The sequence below is a fragment of the Nerophis ophidion genome, linkage group LG05 (assembly GCF_033978795.1).
Source record: "Nerophis ophidion isolate RoL-2023_Sa linkage group LG05, RoL_Noph_v1.0, whole genome shotgun sequence".
NCBI lineage: Eukaryota > Metazoa > Chordata > Actinopteri > Syngnathiformes > Syngnathidae > Nerophis > Nerophis ophidion.
Genome location: NC_084615.1, coordinates 42,612,730 through 42,635,411, shown reverse-complemented (window position 1 = coordinate 42,635,411; position 22,682 = coordinate 42,612,730). Strand labels below are relative to the sequence as shown.

Sequence of the window (22,682 nt, the reverse complement as noted above, 5' to 3'; positions counted from 1 at the left end):
ACATTACATTATTAACACAGTATTAGAGTTGCGAATCTTTGAACACCTCATGATTCGATTACATTTACGATTCACGAGCTACGATTCGATTAAAAAAAACAATTATTGATGCATCTTTAATTTTATGTATATTGATACAATTTTACATTTCTTTTTGTTTCACTAAATAAGCGTTTATCACTTTCAACTTTATAAAACAGTGCATTTTTTAATAAACAGTTACATTTATTCTCACATTTACTAAATTAATAAAAACGCGTGCAAAACTGGAACATATATGCCCGATAATAAAGGAGATGGTTGGATCTCTCGGTGAGTTAGCTCCCTGCAGTCAGCCAAATTTTAGGACTGTTTGCATTACTATATTTACAAAAAATACATCGATTATTGTTATTGACATTTACTAATCGATTTTATAATCATGCATGTATGAATTGCGATGAATCTAAAAATCGATTACTTCCCCCACCTCTACAATGTATAATTTGTTAGTTATTTCTTCACTTTAGGAGAATGATGTAGGCAAAAGCTCTGATAGAGTGTGGCTGCATAAAGCCAAATATTTTTGAAAGTAAATTATTGCTTTGCATTGCGAAACCTATTACCTACCTACATTTAAAACAGTGTGGGTGGAACTGGGAGCAGTTGGGTAAAGTGGACAAAACTGCACTGACGAGGATGGCTGAAGTGGAATCGAATCTGAAACCCACTAGTTACTGGCACAGCTGCTCTACCAACCGAGACACACCGCCTCCATGTCAATCTCTAGCTATGAGCTATTGCTAACACGTAAAACCAGGTTTTTTGGTCTTACGAGATTCTTAAATATTTGCTCTTAACCTAAAGCGTAACAATTAGCTGAGCGACAGTTTGTATCTCGAAAGACTCGTGATCTGTGGCACTTGCATCCTGAAGTATCACTTTACAAGGGTATGAGTTTGGGGATGTAGCCTTGCTTTGTATTGTTATCAAATAGTTAACACTAATGAGAAATGTCTTTCCAAATGTTGATTTACGTGATGTAACCAACTGTATTGGGCGAGGCAGTTTGGACTTTTTACTGGTACTGTGCATGAACTCATCAAAGTACTTCGGAATAATATCACTAGATGTGTGCCTGGAGAGAACGCAAAAGGAAGGATGGACAGCCGAAAGTTGCCAAGACAGAAAACACTGTAGTTTGCAAAGAAAGCTTCCAAGACTGTGATGGTGATTCAGGGCTGCGGGCTCATAAAATGGAAGACGGCAATTTGTCAAGGAGTGTGACACTTTTGCGCTGACACTTAATGAAATGTCCCGATCAATAAATGATACCATCCTTGCTTCTGGAAATGAAGGCGATCAGTCAATTCACTCAATTGTTCATCGCCTCCGTATCTCACGCAGACTCACGCGGCCGCGTTTGTTCAATTTTACTTTCACTGCATATCTGGGGTTAATGGCATCTTGCTTGATAGAATCGCTGAGTCTTCGTTGTGACATTTGTAGAACGCAACTATGACTGACTGAAATGCATCTCAAAATTTGCAATTTCACTCTCACACAAAACAACATTTTTCAATCCTGTGCATAATAACAGCACCACTAGAGATACCAGAACTCGGCAGATTCTGCATTTTCGTCAAGGGAATCCATTTTAGTCTTCCCTTCACTCTGTTCAGGTAACAGTCAGTGTTTAGACGGTACCTGTGGTGCATCCTGCCCTGATGCACAGGCAGCTGCAAACACTATTTAGAGATGTCTGACCCGAATAAGTACAGACTGATAAAAGCTGCTCTTTAGTGGTCATAAATGTTGTATTTTCCAACAGTAATAACTGCTCAGCAGTACATTCTCTGTACATTTAATTATGTTTCCATTATATCTTTTTGTACAGTGAGCAAGAAATCGTGGTGTAGCTTTGATGAGGTAAGATTGTTTGCACTGTGCTGTTTGGTGGATTACGATGAGCACTTATTTTTTTCTCAGCCCTTTGCTGTCAACTTCGCGTAAGCTCACTTTAAAAAAAAAACATGGCGTTGATCGTGTTTAACTCTTTAATTGTTTGGTATTTGAATCAAATGTTCTGCAAACACTCTGCATTGAAGAAACATCATAATTCAACACATTAAACCGTATCAGCCAACTGAAATTGCAAGATAGCCACGACACTGTTTTGTAAGCCACAAAACTGCCCCAAAAACAACCGCAAAGAAAGGTTTCCACACACTACAATTATATCTACATTTGAAAAATAACAGATATTAATACATTTTCAGAAAACGTATTTATGTAGGTTTCCTCTACATGATTGTGGCGCAGAGCCATGGCAAAAAATAAACTGCCACACCTTAAAAATGAGGGGTTTTTTAACGAGAAAAATTTAAGCAAAATATTGGATATGTATAGCTTATCAGGGGCGGCATGGCGTAGTGGGTAGAGCGGCCGTGCCAGAGACCTGAGGGTTGCAGGTTCGCTTCCCACCTATGGACATCAAAGTCGCTGCCGTTGTGTCCTTGGGCAGGACACTTCACCCTTTGCCCCCGGTGCCGCTCACACCGGTGAATGAATGATGAATGAATGATTGGTGGTGGTCGGAGGGGCCGTAGGCGCAAACTGGCAGCCACGCTTCCGTCAGTCTGCCCCAGGGCAGCTGTGGCTACAGATGTAGCTTACCACCACCAGGTGTGAATGAATGATGGGTTCCCACTTCTCTGTGAGCGCTTTGAGTATATAACAATAGAAAAGCGCGATATAAATTATAATTATAATATTAATCTGAAAATGGCGGCGCGCATGGACGCGACGTTTCAGGCTCTCCCCTTAGGTGCATTGTTTTTATTGTTTTTATATAGTTTATTACTAGCCCAGTCAGCAACTTGCTGGGCGAAGGTTATGTACAGCCGAAACGATTTGTTGGAGATTGGATTGCGGTCTGAGCAGACTATTTCGGTGGATTTTACAAGCCGACACAACATCCCAGAGGAGTTAGCACGTAGCCCTGGAGCTCCATGGCTACTGTGCCCGGCGAGGAGGAGGCGGAGGCGAAGACGCCGTGGCCGAAGGGGCGGCGTGTTAGCCAGACTAAAAATGAACCCAAACAGACCACCGATACCAAGTCTATTCCTGGCTAATGCGAGGTCGCTCGCTCCTCATGGTGAAGAGGACAAGATGGACGAGGTGAGGCTCCGTGTAGCACAAAACACTGTGATGGACAGCTGCGCCCTATTGTTTACGGAAACCTGGCTAACGTCCTCAATACCCGACGCTAGCATGGAGCTAACCGGTCACACAGCACACAGACAGGACAGAAACGCAGTGTCTTCCGGCAAGCGGCGTGGGGGTGGACTGCTAACCTACCTAAACAACAAGTGGACTTCTGATTCAAAGGTAGTTAACAGCCACTGTTCCCAAGATCTGGAATATTTTACAGTTAAATGCCGACCCTTCCATCTAGCCAGGGAGCACTCTGCTGTCCTGATCACAAACGTGTATATAGCTCCCGATGCTAACGCTAGCACGGCGCTAGCTCTGTTGCACGATACAATCAGTGCACAACAGAACAAATATCCCGACGGCATCCACATCATAGCGGGGGACTTTAATCATGTCGACCTGAAAAAAGTGCTCCCCAAACTTCACCAGCATGTGAAGTGTGCTACGAGGGGAGCTAACACACTGGACAAAGTCTATTCCAACATAAAAAAAGGATATAGAGCCAAACAACTTCCCCAATTAGGCAAGTCTGACCACATATCCCTGCTCCTTTTGCCAGCTTACACACCAATAAGAAAAAGTGCTCCTATCACAACCAAAACGGTCAAAACATGGCCGGAGGGAGCCATGGAACAGCTGCAGGACTGCTTTGATACAACAGACTGGTCAGTTTTTGAAAACCCAGACTTGGAGCAGTACACAGAAGCAGTCCTGGGGTACATCAAACACTGCATAGACACTGTCACAGTGGACAAGCGCATCCGAGTCTACCCCAACAGGAAGCCCTGGATGACAAAAACAGTCCAGGGCTTACTCAAAGAGAGAGACAGTGCCTTCAAAGCGCAGGACCTGGCACTCTACAGTGCTGCCAGAGCCAATCTGAAGAGAGGCATCAGAGAGGCAAAAGCCGAACATAGGAGGAAAATGGAAGCCCACCTGCAGAGCAACAACACCAAGGAGGTATGGAAAGGAATAAAAGACATGACCAACTTCAGACCCAGTAACCCTTCGGCTGACGGCGACGCCTCTCGAGCGGGGGAGTTAAACAGCTTCTTCGCCCGATTTGAGAGAAAAACACCTGCAGCCGTCACAACAGTTCCACCCAACACCCAAAGCAGCTGCACCCTTATACTGGAGGAGCATGAGGTGAGACGCACGCTGAAGGCAGTGAACCCGAGGAAGGCTACGGGCCCAGATGGAGTCCCGGGACAGGTACTAAGAGACTGTGCAGACCAGCTGGCCGGAGTATTTACGAAGATCTTCACCCAGTCCCTCTCCCAGGCCGTCATCCCATCATGCCTGAAGACTTCCACAATAATCCCGGTGCCGAAGAAGAACTCTGTCAGATGTCTGAATGACTACCGTCCAGTTGCACTTACACCTATAGCTATGAAGTGCTTCGAGAAGCTGGTACGGACCCATATCACCTCAGTCCTCCCTCCCGAGCTCGACCCACACCAGTTTGCCTACAGAGCCAACAGGTCCACAGAGGACGCCATCGCCACAGCCCTACACTCCTCCCTGGGTCACCTGGAGACGGGGGGAAGCTACGTGCGGCTGCTTTTTGTGGATTATAGCTCGGCATTTAACACCATTATTCCTGATAGACTGGTGTCCAAACTGTCAGACCTGGGTCTCTCGAACTCCATCTGCATGTGGATTAAGGACTTCTTATCCAACCGCCCCCAGAGGGTGCAGTTGGGTCGCCACATGTCATCAAGCCTGCACCTCAGTACCGGCTCTCCACAAGGCTGCGTGCTGAGCCCCCTTCTCTACTCCATCTACACATACGACTGCACACCTGCCCACTCCAGCAACTCCATCATCAAATTTGCGGATGACACCACCGTAGTGGGGCTCATCTCGGAGGGAGACGAGGCTGCATATCGGGATGAGGTGGAGAAGCTGTCGGATTGGTGCAAAGTCAACAACCTGGCCCTGAACACCTCCAAGACCAAGGAGCTGGTCATAGACTTCAGGAGGAAAAAAACGGACATCCTGCCCCTGATCATCAGTGGTGACTGTGTGGAGAGGGTCTCCGACTTCCGCTCCCTGGGAGTCCACCTGGCCAACGACCTATCCTGGAGCACCAACACCACGGCTACCATCAAGAAGGCACGCCAGAGACTGCACTTCCTGAGAATACTCAGGAACAACCACCTCTCACAGGAACTGCTGGTGTCCTTCTACCGGTGCTCCATTGAGAGCATCCTGACCTACTGCATCTGCGTGTGGTTCAGCAGCTGCACGGCCGCAGAGAGAACGGCGCTCCAGAGAGTCATAAAGACCGCCCAGAAGTTAATCGGATGCCCCCTCCCCTCCCTTGCTGACCTGTACAGCTCCCGCTGTCTCAGGAAAGCACAGAGCATCCTGAAAGACCCATTCCACCCCGGGCACAGCCACCTGGAACTGCTACCCTCAGGCAGACGCTACAGGGTGCTAAAAGCGAGCACCAATAGACTAAAAAATAGCTTTTACCCAAGAGCCATAGTAGCACTAAACAGGCACTGAGTGTCCATATGTCCATCATGTCCTCATGTGTAATGTTTAAATGTTTTTCTATTTTTTTGGACTACAATGTGAAATAATGTTTTATGTATGTATACATAGATTCATCTGTCATCTCTATCTTTTTTTTTTAATTTATTTTTTATTTATGTATTTATTTTATTTATTTTTTTAAATTTATACTACCATATTGTATATGCACCTTAGGAGGAGCTGCTCCAATTTCGTTGTTCTTTGAACCTGTTCATTGCAATAATGACAATAAAACTCTATTCTCTTTCTCTATTCTCTAAATCTAATCCATTATTATTATTATTATCAATAGGGCACTGTTGACTAGTGAAAAATTATGAATTAGTCACTGAAAGTGTGACATGTTGACCGCGCCCTTAGCCACGACCCAGCGCCACATTTTTATTGGCTACCTAGAGGAAAACTCTGTATTGGTTATCGGTCTTGAAAATAAATATATCTAATGTATCCCTAAAAAAACACAACAAACATCAGTGCTTTTGTTTCGAATTATATATATATTTTTTTGCATACCGCCAGATCACAACAGAAGTAGTTAATAGACTTGTTCTGTTTGAAAAACAGAATTCAATAATACAGTGGTACCTCGGTTTTTGTACAGGTCACTTTCATGTGATTATGACTGCAAAAAAAGAGTAAAGAATATAGCGAGTGCCATCACTTCGATAAAGTTGAACTTGATAAAGAACTCATAGAAAAAATACAAACGTGGCGTCTGTGTGACTCTCCACTCGTCTTCGCCCTCTCCACTGTATATGACAAGAGTCTTCAGTAAAGGTAAACAAAATGTTAAATGTTCATCTTTCTATTTAATGTATCAATCCTGCACGTGAAAATGTAATTATTCTCAATAAAATGTGTTTTGTGTTCACATTTTTGGGTGTCTGGAAAAAATAATTTGTAATGTATTGTTAATTTTTTTGAATCTGATGAGGAAACCTAATGTAAAACTTGACCTCAAAGACTCGAGTCAGCGTGATGAGGCTACTATAAAAGCTAACGCTCTTGCAGTTTGAAGCTTTTACCTAAATTTGTCGCGTTAAAGGTGCAAGTTTACAGGGCCATTAGTATCTGCTGATAAGATGAATAACAATTAACCATAGAGGGATAGGAGTCAGCCTTTGGAAACGCTAATAAATTAGGGAACTGCCCTTGACTGTAATGACATGTGTTAATGACTAGTTAGCCGGAAAGGGGCCAGCTATGTTAGAGAGGAAAATACACCTCAATGTTGAGATTTAATTGCTATGTCGACTATTAGTGCAGATAAGTGTGGTTCAGGAAGTAATTTGATATAATTAAAAACAGTCAGTGCACATTTAAAATTCTTACAGGGTGGTATAATGTGAGTCACATCTCTTTAGGGGTGTAGAGAGAAGTGAGCTTGCATGCTTGAATACATTAATTTTATGGTCTTTCTTGGGGGATGCCATGTGAACAGCAGCCAAAACAATATGTAGAAGCATTAGGCAGGATGGATAAGGATTTATATTAATTTCACGCTTGGTGCCGCAAAAATCCAAAAGGCATTTGTGCACACCAAATGGCAGCTATGGTTGGTGCCTAAAAGCTCCAGATTGCCTTGGAGAAGAAACTCTTGAGGGGAAAAAACGACGCCCAGATAATGACAAATAATGCTGCAATCTCACAATTGAAGATAGGTGCTTTGCTACTTGCTGTTCTCGAGCATGTTCTAATATTAGCCCCGGACAAAGGAAAAGGGTCCCATTTATCACCTGCCGTCTGTACCAGACATTGTTAATAATGGAAACAAGCTGCCAAAATGAGTTTCCTCCGTACAGTGACCAAAGCAAGCGAATGTGACGAGTGGCCAACTGCCTAAGGGAGTTAGCTAGACGGCTGTCAAACAAGTAAAAACAACACAGATAAAAGCTGTAATTGCTATTACAAACGAGTAAGGATATCATAGCGTCCCCCAAACCGCATTAAGTACAAGGCAGAACTTACTGCTTTGGTGAGGCGCAGGAAGTCTCATGTTCTTGCAAATGGAAAAGACAACTATGACTAAATCAAGCCAGAGGAATTATCTTCAACAATGCTCCTTGTTCTCTGAAGTCTCCTCTTAATGACCAATTTCTTGGGTTCTTGTTGTCTTTTTGGTCCTTAAAGGAAAAAAAAAATCAAACCCAGGCCATCCTTTTATGCAGTACTTTAGCAGACTATAAAAAGGGAAGCGGGGTGTTTATTATGAATTTAAAAACCCCGTCAAGGCCTCGCCACGGATTGACATTGGCAACGGGGAGGGGAGGCCCGCTTAATGTGATGTAAGATGCAGGGCAAAACACAGCGGTGCTCCAGCCACGAGAGCGAGCCTTAGCGGCTGTTGCCTTGGGTGAGCTATTGACTGATGCAAAAGACACATTATGCAGAGCCGCCACCATTATTCTTCTCTTCTGCAAACAGTTGTGTAGGCACAATACCCGTCAACCTCTGAGTGGAAAAACACTGGCGGACAGTGACAGCAAAACGGCGCAGGCTGACGAAGCCAAAGACAGGAAAGAAAAGTTACTGCTGTACTTCAGACATTCATGAAATACACTATCGAGTGTGGCAATCAATGGCGGTAGCAACATGTTCAGAGGCTGACATGAGCAAGCAAATGTCATGGCTGAATAAGGAAAGGGGGACTCAATTATAAATGAAAGGATGGCACTCGCAATGAACTTGATCTTTGCGGTGATGCACCACAAATGAACCCTGAGTTGGGGCCTAGCCAATGGCCCCCGGGGACTTGCGCTCCTCCTGTGAGTGAGTGGCAAGCGGAAAAAAGAGGGGAGGACTGCAAAACAATCCTCAGCAAGGCGGGTTAGTCAGCCGCTTTTGCTTTTCACACCTTCTTCACAAATATACTTAGCCTTCAAAAAAGTGTTGTGTAAATATTGCCATAGCTCAAAAGATTGTACTGTATCCTAGCTCTCAGCAAGAATATCCTGAGGGAAAAAAAACAACTACAGAACGTCAGATACCGAAAAGTCTGCAGATAGGCCTTCATCTGCAGGCAATGATTTATGATAACTTTAACTTTCAAAAGTGTCGGAACCTTATAGAAAGTTAAGTCAACAGTGCCATAAATAATGGGTGCCCAACGTTTTCAAAACACCAGTACAGACGTGACACTGGTAAGGAAAGAAAAAAAAAATAGATGTGCCCTGAAGACGTCATAGCAATCTACAAAGTAAAATACTGACTGACAGTGCAAGGCTGGCGTTTGTTTTCCAGAAAGATTATAATAGTGTGGTTTGATGAGTGTAAGTGACAGGCAGAGCTGCAATCTTGCTTTGATAGTGGTCAGCCCTGAAAATGAAAACTAAAAAAACCTCTTCAGTGACATTGTGGAAAGTTCTGCATAGTTTCTTTAACCTTAATCCAAAATGACACAACAAGGAACCTCTCACACACAAACAGGAGTGATTTGGCATATTTTAAGAAGCTGCTGTCATTTGGGTGGAATTTATTTTGCTTATAGCTCAATTATTCTCATTGGCCAGGAAAGTTTTTCAGCAACCCGAGTGAGAAAGCTTTAAAACTCAGTTTGTCTCTTCTACACATTGGTGAACTTTAAGGTGTCGGAAATAAAAGTGATTGCATTCTATTAATAAACAATGATAAAAAAACAAACAAAAAATGGATATACGTCTACATTTAAATTATGGCCTGTTTCCGCATTTTCCACAGAGCGGTGCAGTCTGGCACCCAAGCCATAAATTACGTGATGGTGTCGGGTTCAATTTTGCGAGCATGTATGTACGTAGCGACACTTTCAGCCTGTGGGGTCGAGTCATGTCATTAGGGTGAAACAGTGATCAATTAACGTAATAGCTGTACCGCTGAGGAGCCCCAGGTGAGAACAGGATGCCAAAGTCACAAATTAATCATCCGACTCAGCCTAATTAATTGCGCTTCCGAAGGAGAACGACGGTAATGACTACCTGCAACAAGCTTCTGTGGTACTGTTAGTCCAACAAATGTGACGATTGTAGATAAGAGAGTAGAACACAGCAACAATCTGTGTTTGACAAAGATTAACTGACAAACAATTCTTCACTTCAGCCAAAGGAATTCCATAGTGACTGGAGTTGATCAGGTAAGATTCTTCAGAATCAGAAGAGTTTGTATTGCCATTGTTTGAGAACGGGTTCACAAACTAGGAATTTTACTTTGAGCAATTGTGCAACATAAAACACATATAACACAGAATAGAATAACATGAGCTGTAACTGAGCTATCATATCTTGTTATTGTACATGTGCCTGATGGCCGAGGGGAAAAAACTGTTCAGGTGGCGGGAGGTGTAGGTCTGGATGGATCACAGCATCCTTTGATCTACAGATCTTTCACTTTTGAGTTGACACCGACCAAGACGATAAACTTTATGGATTGGCTATTGTCAGTAGCTTATTATATGAACAACATTTGAAAGTATTTGCATTTTCAGGCATATTCTAATATCATTATGAATGTCTGATTTACATATACATCATTAAAGCATGGCTGAGATGTGAAAACTGATGAATCCCTGACTCATACAGCATGGTGGCTCAGAGAGACCTCTCATATCTCAAGAGAGATGTCTTAGCTCATGGTAGACAGGCACCATCTTGTGCCAGACAGACGAACGTCATACAAAACGTGTCCATACATCTAGTATTGAGTACATATTATATAAATCCTATTACAAAGTTGCTCTGTACTGATGGTAGCCATCGAACATTTTTGAATACGAGCGGTCCAGGTGACATCCTTATTAGTTTGCGTCCTCCCCCTTCCATGCTCATACCCGCTTTGCACTGACACATGTTATTTACAACAGGTGGGAATGTAATTGCCCTGCGGTGTGGTTATGTTCCGAGTGGTTAGGAGAGGGGAGAGCTTCGCTAATGAGGCCGCTTACTCCCGTTGACATTCCAGAGTGTGTTTGTGCTGTGCACTGTTCATGTATAATACACCTGGATGTAGTAATACGACACCGCTGTTTGCGGATAGGTGGGTGTAGGACTAAAAGCAAAGGGAGGACTTGTATGACCATTATATTTGGTATGCATATGTACTAAATATATTGTCAGTTTTTTGATTAAAAAAACAGACGATTATCGAACTGGAGAAGAATGGAACTTTAGTGTCACTGCACTTAAAAAGAAGCAGAGAATTATGATGCCACGGCGATAAATCTGATATTGGCTTCGATAACCCATAATAAAATAAAATACAAAAAACGCTGCAATGAGCTGTACAGTGCTGTGGGTGGGTTAGGGTAACCAAATCAAGCACTCCTTTTCTCCTACTTTTGCTGTGAACTTACCATGAACTCATTATAAAAAAAACATGGCGTTGATCGTGTGTGATTTCTTCACTGCTCGCCATTAGCCTTAAAAGGGGAACTCTACTGTTTGGGGGAAATTTTGCCTATCTTTCACAATCCTTATGAGAGACAAGAAGACAAAAGGTTTTTTTTTTGCAGTCCAACTTGTAAAAATCGTTTCATACTTGGTGGTTACCAATGAAGCTAATGGGAGCAATCAGTTCTACCTCTAAATCGCTTTAAAAATGCATTCAAAAACGGTCAACAATACTTCATTACGTTCCGTAACCTGTATAATAACCAAGCTGTAGCAACATTGGTATTGTAAGAGCGAACACTTGAGGAGCTCTTATTAACACATTGGCAAGCTTTGGTATTAGCCGTAAAAGCTAACTATTGAAAGTGTACGTTTGCTTCGACGACAACCCGAAATGTGTTTGGGTTTGTCATTCACAATACTGCAATAATAGACCATTCTGTACTGACTGAAAAACATGAACAATCATCTAAACAATCATATTACAGTATCTGTAAAGGTTTAGCCTAAATTTTATGTTTTGCTCGTACACAGTTAGCTCGACAGCATATGTACTATAGTTGTAATAAGAAGCCTGGTTTGCTGCGTGTATCATGATCAATATTTAAAGTGTGACTCACTTGATGGACAGTTGTGCGTTTGGTCCAGCTGGCCGGGGTTGTTGTTTTCAGTTCAGTTGGGTAAAGCAGTCCATTTATGTCAAATAGCTCCAAGTTCCACCTTTATAAAGTCGCTACTTTCACCTCACTCTCTCAGCTTTCGTCTACTTCTACATCTCACTCTTCCTTCGTGTTCGCTTCAAGAAGAGGCAGTTAACCCTTTGTATTTTTAGCTTCAAAAATATAAGGTTGTGAATCCTCAATTGTCCAAAAACAGTCGCATCTGTTGTTAGTTATTGATTCTGCCATGATTAAAACACAGACGACTTTGTTTCCGGAAGTAGGAATACACATTTGTTGCTGGAAGTCGGACATGTGCTGCTATGGAAATGGAAATCAATGTGCTGAAAACATCAGTCTCCCCAATTGATTAAAATGATCCAAATACGGTAAATAATGAACATAATACATATTGTTGTGAACATGTCGGTTATGTCCATTATATATAGACTTGCAGTATGTATGCAAAACATTGATGGAGGGTTTTGCAGTCGTTTTGAATGCTCCAAAAATGACTCGCAATACCTGCCTCTTCCAAGCGTTTTTTATCATCTTTAAAATCTTAAAACTAAAGACATATGTTCTCGTCTCTCATAATGATTGCAAACAATAGGCAAAATTCCAAAATAAGTGCAGTTTCTCTTTAGGGACTATTACGCAAAACTAACTTTTCGTACCCATTAGTGGTTAACTTACGGTTACACTTGTGTGCCAACTGGAAATTTAAGGAGAAAAAAAAGGTAAGATTTGACAGGCCTTATACTTCATTCATACTTCACCTCCATCAGCACAGCTAAAACCAATAACATGAAGCCATATTCAAAGCATTAGGTTTTGTAATGTCATCTTTTTTGATGACATAAATGTCAATTCACTTGCGACCAGGCATCAAGACATGATTTACACCCTGATGAATTAATAGTAGTTATTGACTTATGACTGTTAACAATGTTAAAACGTTACTTGATTTAGTTGTTTTTTTTCACTTTGGGAAAATGTTCCTTTAAATCCTAACAAATCTGAAATCAACAAGCATTCATGGAGGGATTGTGTTTGACTGTATTATTGTATTACCACCATGCTGCAAACTAATTGTATTAATTAGCTAATGTGCCCTGTGATTTACTAACCTGACTCTCGCCAGATCCTTGTAGTTCGCTGATCTCCACACAAGGATCTGGGAGTTCTCAATAGGATATGTATTTCAGAAGGCGGGGCCTTGTAAAAAAATATATTATGTGATTGGATAAACCACTTGTCCATTATCTTGAATGACGTGCTACTTCAACCATCCATCCATCTATTTACTACCGCTTATTCCCTTTGGGGTTGCGGGGGGCGCTGGTGCCTATCTCAGCTACAATCGAGCGGAAGGCGGTTCACACCCTGAACAAGTCGCCAACTAATCACAGGGCCAACACAGATAGACAAACAACATTCACACTCACATTCACACACTAGGGACCATTTTTAATCTTGCCAATCAACCTATCCCCAGGTGCATGTCTTTGGTGGGAGGAAGCTGGAGTACCCGGAGGGAACCCCCACAGTCACGGGGAGGGCATGCTAACTCCAAACATAAAGATCCCGAACCCGGGATTGAACCCAGGACTACCCAGGACCTTGGTACTGGGAGGCAGACGCACTAACCCCTCTGCCACCGTGAAGACGCTACTTCAACCACTCACATCGAAATCAACAAGTGACGCTGATGAGAGCGACGCTTGGAAATCCAAACACAGTCGGAAGAAGAGTCAAAACATACTTGCCACCAATAAATGCCTTCAAAACCGTTCTTTGTTCATCTTTAAATAATTAATATTCGATAGATTCGACAAAACAGTTGCAATAGCAGAATCAATGTCAGCACACGACGCAGCTAGTGCTGCGTGCCGCCATTGTTGTTTGAATCAAACAGTCGCTTCGGCGCTACGTAACATCTATTAAATCACGCCCGGCGATCCTGATTGGTTCATTACTTTTTGCTATCTTGAAGGAGTTTGCAATGCCTTCGAGCCCAGACACTTGTGTGGAGCTCAGCGGACTAAAAGGGTCTAGCAAGTGTCAGGTTAGTGATTTACAGCCAATAAATTAAGTAAGATAGTAAATTCAATCCTTTAATGTGTGAGTTTACTGGCTATGGAAGCCATGTGACTGCTTAGCTTTATTTAGTCTCAGGTGTGTGTACAGTATTATCTTGCAGTACTCACTGGAGGTACAGGGTTTCTCCGCAGCTTCACCCTGAGTGCTGCTCTTTGTCTGCTCTTCCCCAACAGCAGCAGCAGCAGCAGCAGCAGAAGAAGAATGAGCAGCAGCAGCAGCAGCAGCAGAAACAGCAACATGGTTCTTTCTGGTAACTGGAGTGCTTGGAGATGATGCTGCGGGCTGTGTTGGCGTCTGCTGGTCTGCTGTTTCCACAGAAGATTAAGTTAGGCTGAGTACTGTGCACATATATTTGCTTCTACACACATAGGATCTAGAGTAGCATTGGATTACTAGTATATCTGTAATGAAAAACAGGGCCCCTGCAAGAGAGTATTTTGGGTCTGCAATATCCAAATCCCATGACCACAAGTTTGTGCTGGAATGTGTGGACTGCAGTGCTCCTGTGTCTCCAAGTCTTTTAATTCATGCTGACAGGTGGATTGAGACAGGTATCTAAAACAGTAGCTGGAGTTGAATCAAATGAGAGATTTGATTTCTGACATTTATTCTCGCCATTTTTATAATGTCTCCATTCACTTGAAGTGAAACAAGTCCCAGGACGCACAAACCAACTCAGCATCATGAGAACACGGCGCTGACGGCATAGCTTTGTACAAAAAAGGACCTTGACTGAAGGATGAAATATTTAAAAAGCACTACGTTCAATTCTTAAGGGGCTGACCTCTGGCTCTTGCATTATTCATCAAGCATAATGTGCTTTCAGTTCATAAAAAGGGTACATGCAAACACGATGGGGAACACCTTTAACGGCTAGATATGGCCACTACTTTGTCAACAGGACCTTAAGAGTTGTGCGTATTGTAGATTAGCAACCACTCTTGTACTTACGAGCTATACCGCAAAACGCAACATCATTATCCAATTCTTTATGAGCTTTAGATTATAAGGTTAACATTTGCTTGCATATGCACACATGCATATGCTTAGATTCGTGCACAGCAGGATGCACTTCAGCCAACATTCAGACATTTTAAGTTCAAATGGATTCACTTTTTATGTGACAAGTCCATTTTCTTAAGACCAGTGCTGCCTTGCATACGTGGCATGCCGCCACGGGTTAATTATTGACCGTATACAAAACGAAGAGCTTGCATGCATCATTTGACCACTATTTGAATTTGTATAATGTTACCTAAATGGAGCAATAATTCGTTTTTATATCCAATCAACAGATTATTTAAAGTTGGAGCCTCCAAGCCTTTTAGCATTATTTCTGTGCATATTGCTTTTTTTTCCAGACTTTTTTTCGGGACACTTGTGGGGTGGCGTAGCTCGGTTGGTAGAGTGGCTGTGCCAGCAACCTGAGTGTTCTGGGTATGATCCCCGCTTCTGCATCATAGTCACAGCTGTTGTGTCTTTGGGCAAGAAACGTTATCCACCTGATCCCAGTGCCACCCACAGTGGTTTAAATCTAACTTAGATAATGGGTTTTACTATGTAAAGTGCTTTGAGTCACTAGAGAATAGCGCTATATAAATATAACACTACTGTATCGCCACATGCCACAGTTTCAATTTCAAACTTTTTGTTGGCAATAGTTAACTTATTTTTGTATTATTAACAACAGTGGTTAACTTCTTTTTACACTTGCAGTGAAGTTTAAATGACTCCTCACTGACACACCACTGATAATGTGCTGGTATTTCATAATGTTGCCATTGTCTGGATTTAAAAAGTCAGTACATTTCACCTCCATCCATCCATCCATTTTCTACCGCTTGTCCCTTTTGAGGTGGCGGGGGGTGCTGGAGTCTATCTCAGCTGCATTCGGACGGAAGGCGGTGTACACCCTGGACAAGTTGCCACCTCATAGCAGGGCCAACATAGAGAGACAGACAACATTCACATTCACAAACTAGGGCCAAATTAGTGTTGCCAATCAACCTATCCCCAGGTGCGTGTTTGGTGGTAGGGGGAAGCCGGACTAGCCGGAGGGAACCCACGCAGTAACGGGGAGAACATGCAAACTTTGTCTTGTGAGGCACATGCACTAACCCCTGTGCCACTTTAACTTGCAAATTAAATTGATAGTGAGCAAATATAAGAGTTTTTGAACAAATAGCTATACAGAAAGGATTAAAACCCATTCAACTTTGGTCAATGTGCCAACAGAAAACGGTAAACAGATAATAAAAATGTACCTTACGTGGCGCTATGAAATCAAAAGGATCTTTAATTAAAGGGGACCTGCTCTCTTTTTGGAATTTTGCATATCATTCACTATCCCTCAGAGATAATAACACATACGTCTTACTTTAGGATACTGAAAACAAAAAACGCTTGCAAGATGCGGCAGATGGGAGTCACCATTGTAGCCTTCAAATCTCTCTAAAACAATTTCAAAACCCCAATGTTATATTATATATCATATTCAGTATATGGGTTGTACTTGTATAGCGCTTTTCTACCTTCAAAGTACTCAAAGCGCTTTGACACTACTTCCACATTTACTGTACCCATTCACACACACATTCACACACTGATGGAGGGAGCTGCCATGCAAGGCGCTCAGTGGTACTTTAACTATACCGCCTCTAAAAAATACTGGTCCCCCACACCCTGCTGCCTCGTCGTCGTCACGTCATGATATTGCTGTTTTTTACGAGCAGAGGCGCATGTTCGGCAGCGCGCAAACACAGAGTCCTTACAAGCAGAAAGTGTGTAGACAGAAAAGGGAGAATGGATGCATTTTGGCCTAAAAACTGACGGTTAAGGTGAAGTTATAACTCTGAAACGCCCTCAGGAAGAGGTGCTTTAAGACATAGCTCGCTAGCTACGGCTAACGTCCATCCGCAGTCTGCAGTATTTTGGCTACTTCTAAATCACTAATCCTCGTCTCCATAGTGACAAATAAAGAAAGTTTCTTACAAGTACAATTATCACTGGAATACTAGGAATAGCCAAACATTCTTCACTACACACCGTAGCTCACCGGCATCACTATTTAAACAAACGCCATGGGTAGATCTACACCATACATCCACTGTAATGATACCAAGTAGAGGAGTGTATCTAGTAGAGCTGGGCGATATATCCATCCATCCATCTTCTTCCGCTTATCTGTGGTCGGGTGGCGGGGGCAACAGCCTAAGCAGGGAAACCCAGACTTCCCTCTCCCCAGCCACTTCGTCTAGCTCTTCCCGGGGGATCCCGAGGCGTTCCCAGGCCAGCCGGGAGACAGTCTTCCCAACGTGTCCTGGGTCTTCCCCGTGGCCTCCTACCGGTTGGACGTGCCCTAAACACCTCCCTACGGAGGCGTTCGGGTGGCATCCTGACCAGATGCCCGAACCACCTCATCTGGCTCCTCTCGATGTGAAGGATCAGCGGCTTTACTTTGAGTTCCTCCCAGATGGCAGAGCTTCTCACCCTATCTCTAACGGAGAGCCCCGCCACACGGCGGAGGAAACTCATTTCGGCCGCTTGTACCCGTGATCTTATCCTTTCGGTCATGACCCAAAGCTCATGACCATAGGTGAGGATGGGAACGTAGATCGACCGGTAAATTGAGAGCTATGCCTTCCGGCTCAGCTCCTTCTTCACCACAACGGATCGGTACAACGTCCGCGTTACTGAAGACGCCGCACCGATCCGCCTGTCGATCTCACGATCCACTCTTCCCCCACTCGTGAACAAGACTCCTAGGTACTTGAACTCCTCCACTTGGGGCAAGGTCACCTCCCCAACCCGGAGATGGCATTCCACCCTTTTCCGGGCGAGAACCATGGACTCGGACTTGGAGGTCCTGATTCTCATTCCGGTCGCTTCACACTCGGCTGCGAACCGATCCAGTGAGAACTGAAGATCCCGGTCAGACGAAGCCATCAGGACCAAATCATCTGCAAAAAGCAGAGACCTAATCCTGCGGTCACCAAACCGGAACCCCTCAACGCCTTGACTGCGTCTAGAAATTCTGTCCATAAAAGTTATGAACAGACTCGGTGACAAAGGACAGCCTTGGCGGAGTCCAACCCTCACTGGAAATGTGTTCGACTTACTGCCAGCAATGCGGAACAAGCTCTGGCACTGATCGTACAGGGAGCGGACCGCCATAATAAGACAGTCCGATACCCCATACTCTCTGAGCACTCCCCACAGGACTTCCCGAGGGACACGGTCGAATGCCTTCTCCAAGTCCACGAAGCACATGTAGACTGGTTGGGCAAACTCCCATGCACCCTCAAGAACCCTGCGGAGAGTATAGAGCTGGTCCACAGTTCCACGACCAGGACGAAAACCACACTGCTCCTCCTGAATCCGAGGCTCGACTATCCGGCGTAGCGTCCTCTCCAGTACACCCGAATAAACCCCACCGGGAAGGCTGAGGAGTGTGATCCCACGATAGTTGGAAAACACCCTCCGGTCCCCCTTCTCAAAGAGAGGAACCACCACCCCGGTCTGCCAATCCAGAGGTACCGCCCCCGATGTCAACCAAGACAGCCCCACAGCATCCAGAGCCTTAAGGAACTCCGGGCGGACCTCATCCACTCCTGGGGCCTTGCCACCGAGGAGCTTTTTAACTACCTCAGCGACCTCAGCCCCAGAAATAGGAGAGTCCACCACAGAATTCGTCAGGCACTGCTTCCTCATAGGAAGACGTGTTGGTGGGATTGAGGAGGTCTTTGAAGTATTCCTTCCACCTATCCACAACATCTGCAGTCGAGGTCAGCAGAACACCATCCGCACCATACACGGTGTTGATAGTGCACTGCTTCCCCTTCCTGAGGCGGCGGACGGTGGTCCAGAATCGCTTCGAAGCCGTCCGGAAGTCGTTTTCCATGGCTTCCCCGAACTCCTCCCATGTCCGAGTTTTTGCCTCAGCGACCGCTGAAGCTGCACACCGCTTGGCCTGTCGGTACCTGTCCACTGCCTCCGGAGTCCTATGAGCCAAAAGGACCCGATAGGACTCCTTCTTCAGCTTGACGGCATCCCTCACCGCTGGTGTCCACCAAGCGGTTTTAGGATTGCCGCCCCGACAAGCACCAACTACCTTGCGGCCACAGCTCCGATCAGCCGCCTCGACAATAGAGGTGCGGAACATGGTCCACTCGGACTCAATGTCCAGCACCTCCCTTGTGACATCTTCAAAGTTCTTCCGGAGGTGGGAATTGAAACTTTCTCTGACAGGAGACTCTGCCAGATGTTCCCAGCAGACCCTCACAATGCGTTTGGGCCTCCCAGGTCTGTCCGGCATCCTCCCCCACCATCGCAGCCAACTCACCACTAGGTGGTGATCGGTAGAAAGCTCCGCCCCTCTCTTCACCCGAGTGTCCAAAACATGAGGCCGCAAATCCGATGACACAACTACAAAGTCGATCATGGAACTGCGGCCTAGGGTGTCCTGGTGCCAAGTGCACATATGGACACCCTTATGTTTGAACATGGTGTTTGTTATGGACAAACTGTGATGAGCACAAAAGTCCAATAACAAAACACCACTCGGGTTCAGATCCGGGCGGCCATTCTTCCCAATCACGCCTCTCCAGGTTTCACTGTCATTGCCAACGTGAGCGTTGAAGTCGCCCAGTAGGACAAGGGAATCATCCGGGGGAGCACTTTCCAGTACTCCCTCGAGTGCTCCCAAAAAGGGTGGGTACTCTGAACTGCTGTTTGGTGCATAAGCACAAACAACAGTCAGGACCCGTCCCCCCACCCGAAGGCGGAGGGAGGCTACCCTTTCGTCCACCGGGTTAAACTCCAACGTGCAGGCTTTGAGCCGGGGGGCAACAAGAATTGCCACCCCAGCCCGTCGCCTCTCACTGCCGGCAACGCCAGAGTGGAAGAGGGTCCAGTCCCTCTCGAGAGAAGTGGTTCCAGAGCCCTTGCTGTGCGTCGAAGTGAGTCCGACTATATCCAGCCGGAACTTCTCAACTTCGCGCACTAGCCCATCTCTTTTCCCCCCAGTGAGGTGACGTTCCACGTCCCAAGAGCTAGCTTCTGTAGCCGAGGATCGGACCGCCAAGTGCCCTGCCTTCGGCTGCCGCCCAGCTCACAATGCACCCGACCTCTATGGCCCCTGCTATGGGTGGTGAGCCCATTGGAGGGGTGACCCACGTTGCCTCTTCGGGCTGTGCCCGGCCGGGCCCCATGGGAACAGGCCCGGCCACCAGGCGCTCGCCATCGTGCCCCACCTCTGGGCCTGGCTCCAGAGGGAGGCCCCGGTGACCCGCGTCCGGGCGAGGGAAATCTGGGTCTATGTTTTTTCTTCTTCATAAAGGTCTTCGAACTGCTCTTTGTCTGATCCCTCACCTAGAACCTGTTTGCCTTGGGAGACCCTACCAGGGGGCATAAAGCCCCCGGACAATATAGCTCCTAGGATCATTGGGACACGCAAACTCCTCTAACACGGTAAGGTGGCAGCTCAGAGAGCGATATATCCATTTACTCGATATATCGCGGGTTTGTCTCTGTACAATATAGAAAATGACTTTATCGTGATATTCGAGTATACATTCTCACGCAGTTGCTATTAGCTGCAGGCGTTACACTGCATGCGTTTCCCACTCTTTCTTGTCCCTCCCTCTCACAGAGACGTAAAACAAGCGCACCTTCTTACACACGTCACGTGTGCAAAGTCACAAGCTCCCCGGAGCAGACAGGTAGCGACATGGTAACGTTAGCTGTGATGCTAACGGTGCAGTGCGGGTGTTAATACGAGAGAGAGAAGGTGCGAATTTGGTAAAAAACAGAGGAAGAATTAATAACCAAGAAAAACAGCACAGGATCCATCGTCTTGCGGTGGTTTGGCTTCAAGCGGAAATATGTTCAACAATAATGCGGCAAAAGCGGTGCCACAAAAAGTAGCAGCACTGCCAATGTAGCATCATTTGAAAAGTCACCCGCTAGAGAATGAAGAGTGGTTGAAACTCCACATGTCAACATCTCCGGCCGGTGCCACACCAACAAAATGCCGAACCAACTATTTCCAGATCAACACAGAATGAAAAAAAAAGTCAACAACAGAAGGAGATAACATCCGCAGGAACCTACCACATAGTGAAGGACATACACTATTTGATTTCCTATTAGGCAGCTCATTTTTATTTGACACTTATTGAAATCATGCACAAAAGTGCACTTTATTTGTTTTTAACCATTGTAGTGGCGTTCTGTACAAAAAGTACGCTTTAAAGGCCTACTGAAACCCAATACTACCGACCGACCACGCAGTCTGATAGTTTATATATCAATGATGAAATCTTAACATTGCAACACAAGCCAATACGGCCGGTTTAGTTTACTAAATTGCAATTTTGAAAACGCCGCGGAATGATGACGCTTATGTTGACGCGTGCTTGTGATATTATTGGTTGAGCGGACATTTTAGCCTAGCACCACTTACAGCTAAAAGTCGTCTCTTTTCATTGCATAATTACACAGTATTTTGGACATCTGTGTTGCTGAATCTTTTGCAATTTGTTCAATTAATAATGGAGACTATAAAGAGGAATGCTGTTGGTGGAAAGCGGTGGATTGCAACCGCCTTTAGCAACCAAAACACAGACTGTGTTTCTTTGTTTGTTGTTAAGCTTTAATATGGAACACAGCGGTCAAGCGAACATGTTTCCCGACCACATGTCAGCCGGCAGGTTTCGGTGAGAATATGGTGGTAATAAGTCGGCTCTTACAGGAGAGATCAGCAGAGCTTGCGTCCTCCTGCAGCAGCTCTCAAAAAGGCAGCTGCGACATTCTTGGCTCCTCCATGGTTTCCATCCGAAACACTGGCGGTCAACACACCCCTCCGACTTTCAGGTATGACTTTTTAATCTCACTAAAACACTAGTAACACAATAGTCAGATAAGGGATTTTCCAGAATTATCCTAGTAAAAGTGTCTTATAACATCTGAATCGCTCTCACTGCTCTTGCCTTTTTTTTTTTTTTTTTTTAAGTGCTTCACTCTAACCTTCCTCATCCACAAATCTTTCATCCTCGCTCAAATTAATAGGGAAATCGTCGCCTTCTCGGTCCGAATCACTCTTGCTGCTGGTGGCTATGATTATAAACAATGTGAGGATGTGAGGAGCACGACAACCCGTGACGTCACACGCACATCGTCTGCTACTTCCGGTACAGGCAAGGCTTTTTTATTAGCGACCAAAATTTGCGAACTTTATCGTCAATGTTCTCTACTAAATCCTTTCAGAAAAAATATGGCAATATCGCGAAATGATCAAGTATGACACATAGAACGGACCTGCTATCCCCGTTAAAATAAGAAAATCTCATTTCAGTAGGCCTTTAATTTAGTGTTGTTTTGATAAGTCATCTTGGTGAAATCATGCACAAAAGTGAACTACTGGCTTGTTTTAAAATGTCTGTGACAACCTTGCATTTTCTGTTTTGAAATGACATGGATGTTTGTGCCACTGCTTAATAACTGTTTAATAAATACAGTTTTGGTAAATTGACTTAGTTATTTCCCTCTCTGCATAAAAGTTTAAAATGAGCATATATTAATACAGTATGAAGAATAATGTTTTAATGTAGACACATAGAATCATCATACTGCTGTGATTATATGCATCAAGTGATCATTCAAGACTAAGGCAAAATATTGAGATATTTATCGTGTATCGTGACATGGCCTAAAAATATTGAGATATTAATAAAAGGCCATATAGCCCAGCCCTAGTATCTAGTCGATATTACTATGATTACACCGTTATTTTTTGTCATCACAAAATTGTTTTAGTTTTGAAAAAAAT

General features: G+C 44.4%; 1 protein-coding gene across 2 annotated transcripts in view; it reads right to left on the bottom strand.

Moving 5' to 3' along the window:
• atad2b (ATPase family AAA domain containing 2B) overlaps positions 1-22,682 on the bottom strand; it is a 131,541-nt gene that overhangs the window by 47,732 nt on the left and 61,127 nt on the right. The window contains exon 24 of one of the 2 annotated variants that reach the window (XM_061901005.1): positions 13,963-14,160. In XM_061901005.1, coding sequence (XP_061756989.1) covers positions 13,963-14,160 — 198 coding nt within the window. The remainder of the gene's footprint in view (positions 1-13,962; positions 14,161-22,682) is intronic. The other variant, XM_061901006.1, reaches the window with a different exon arrangement.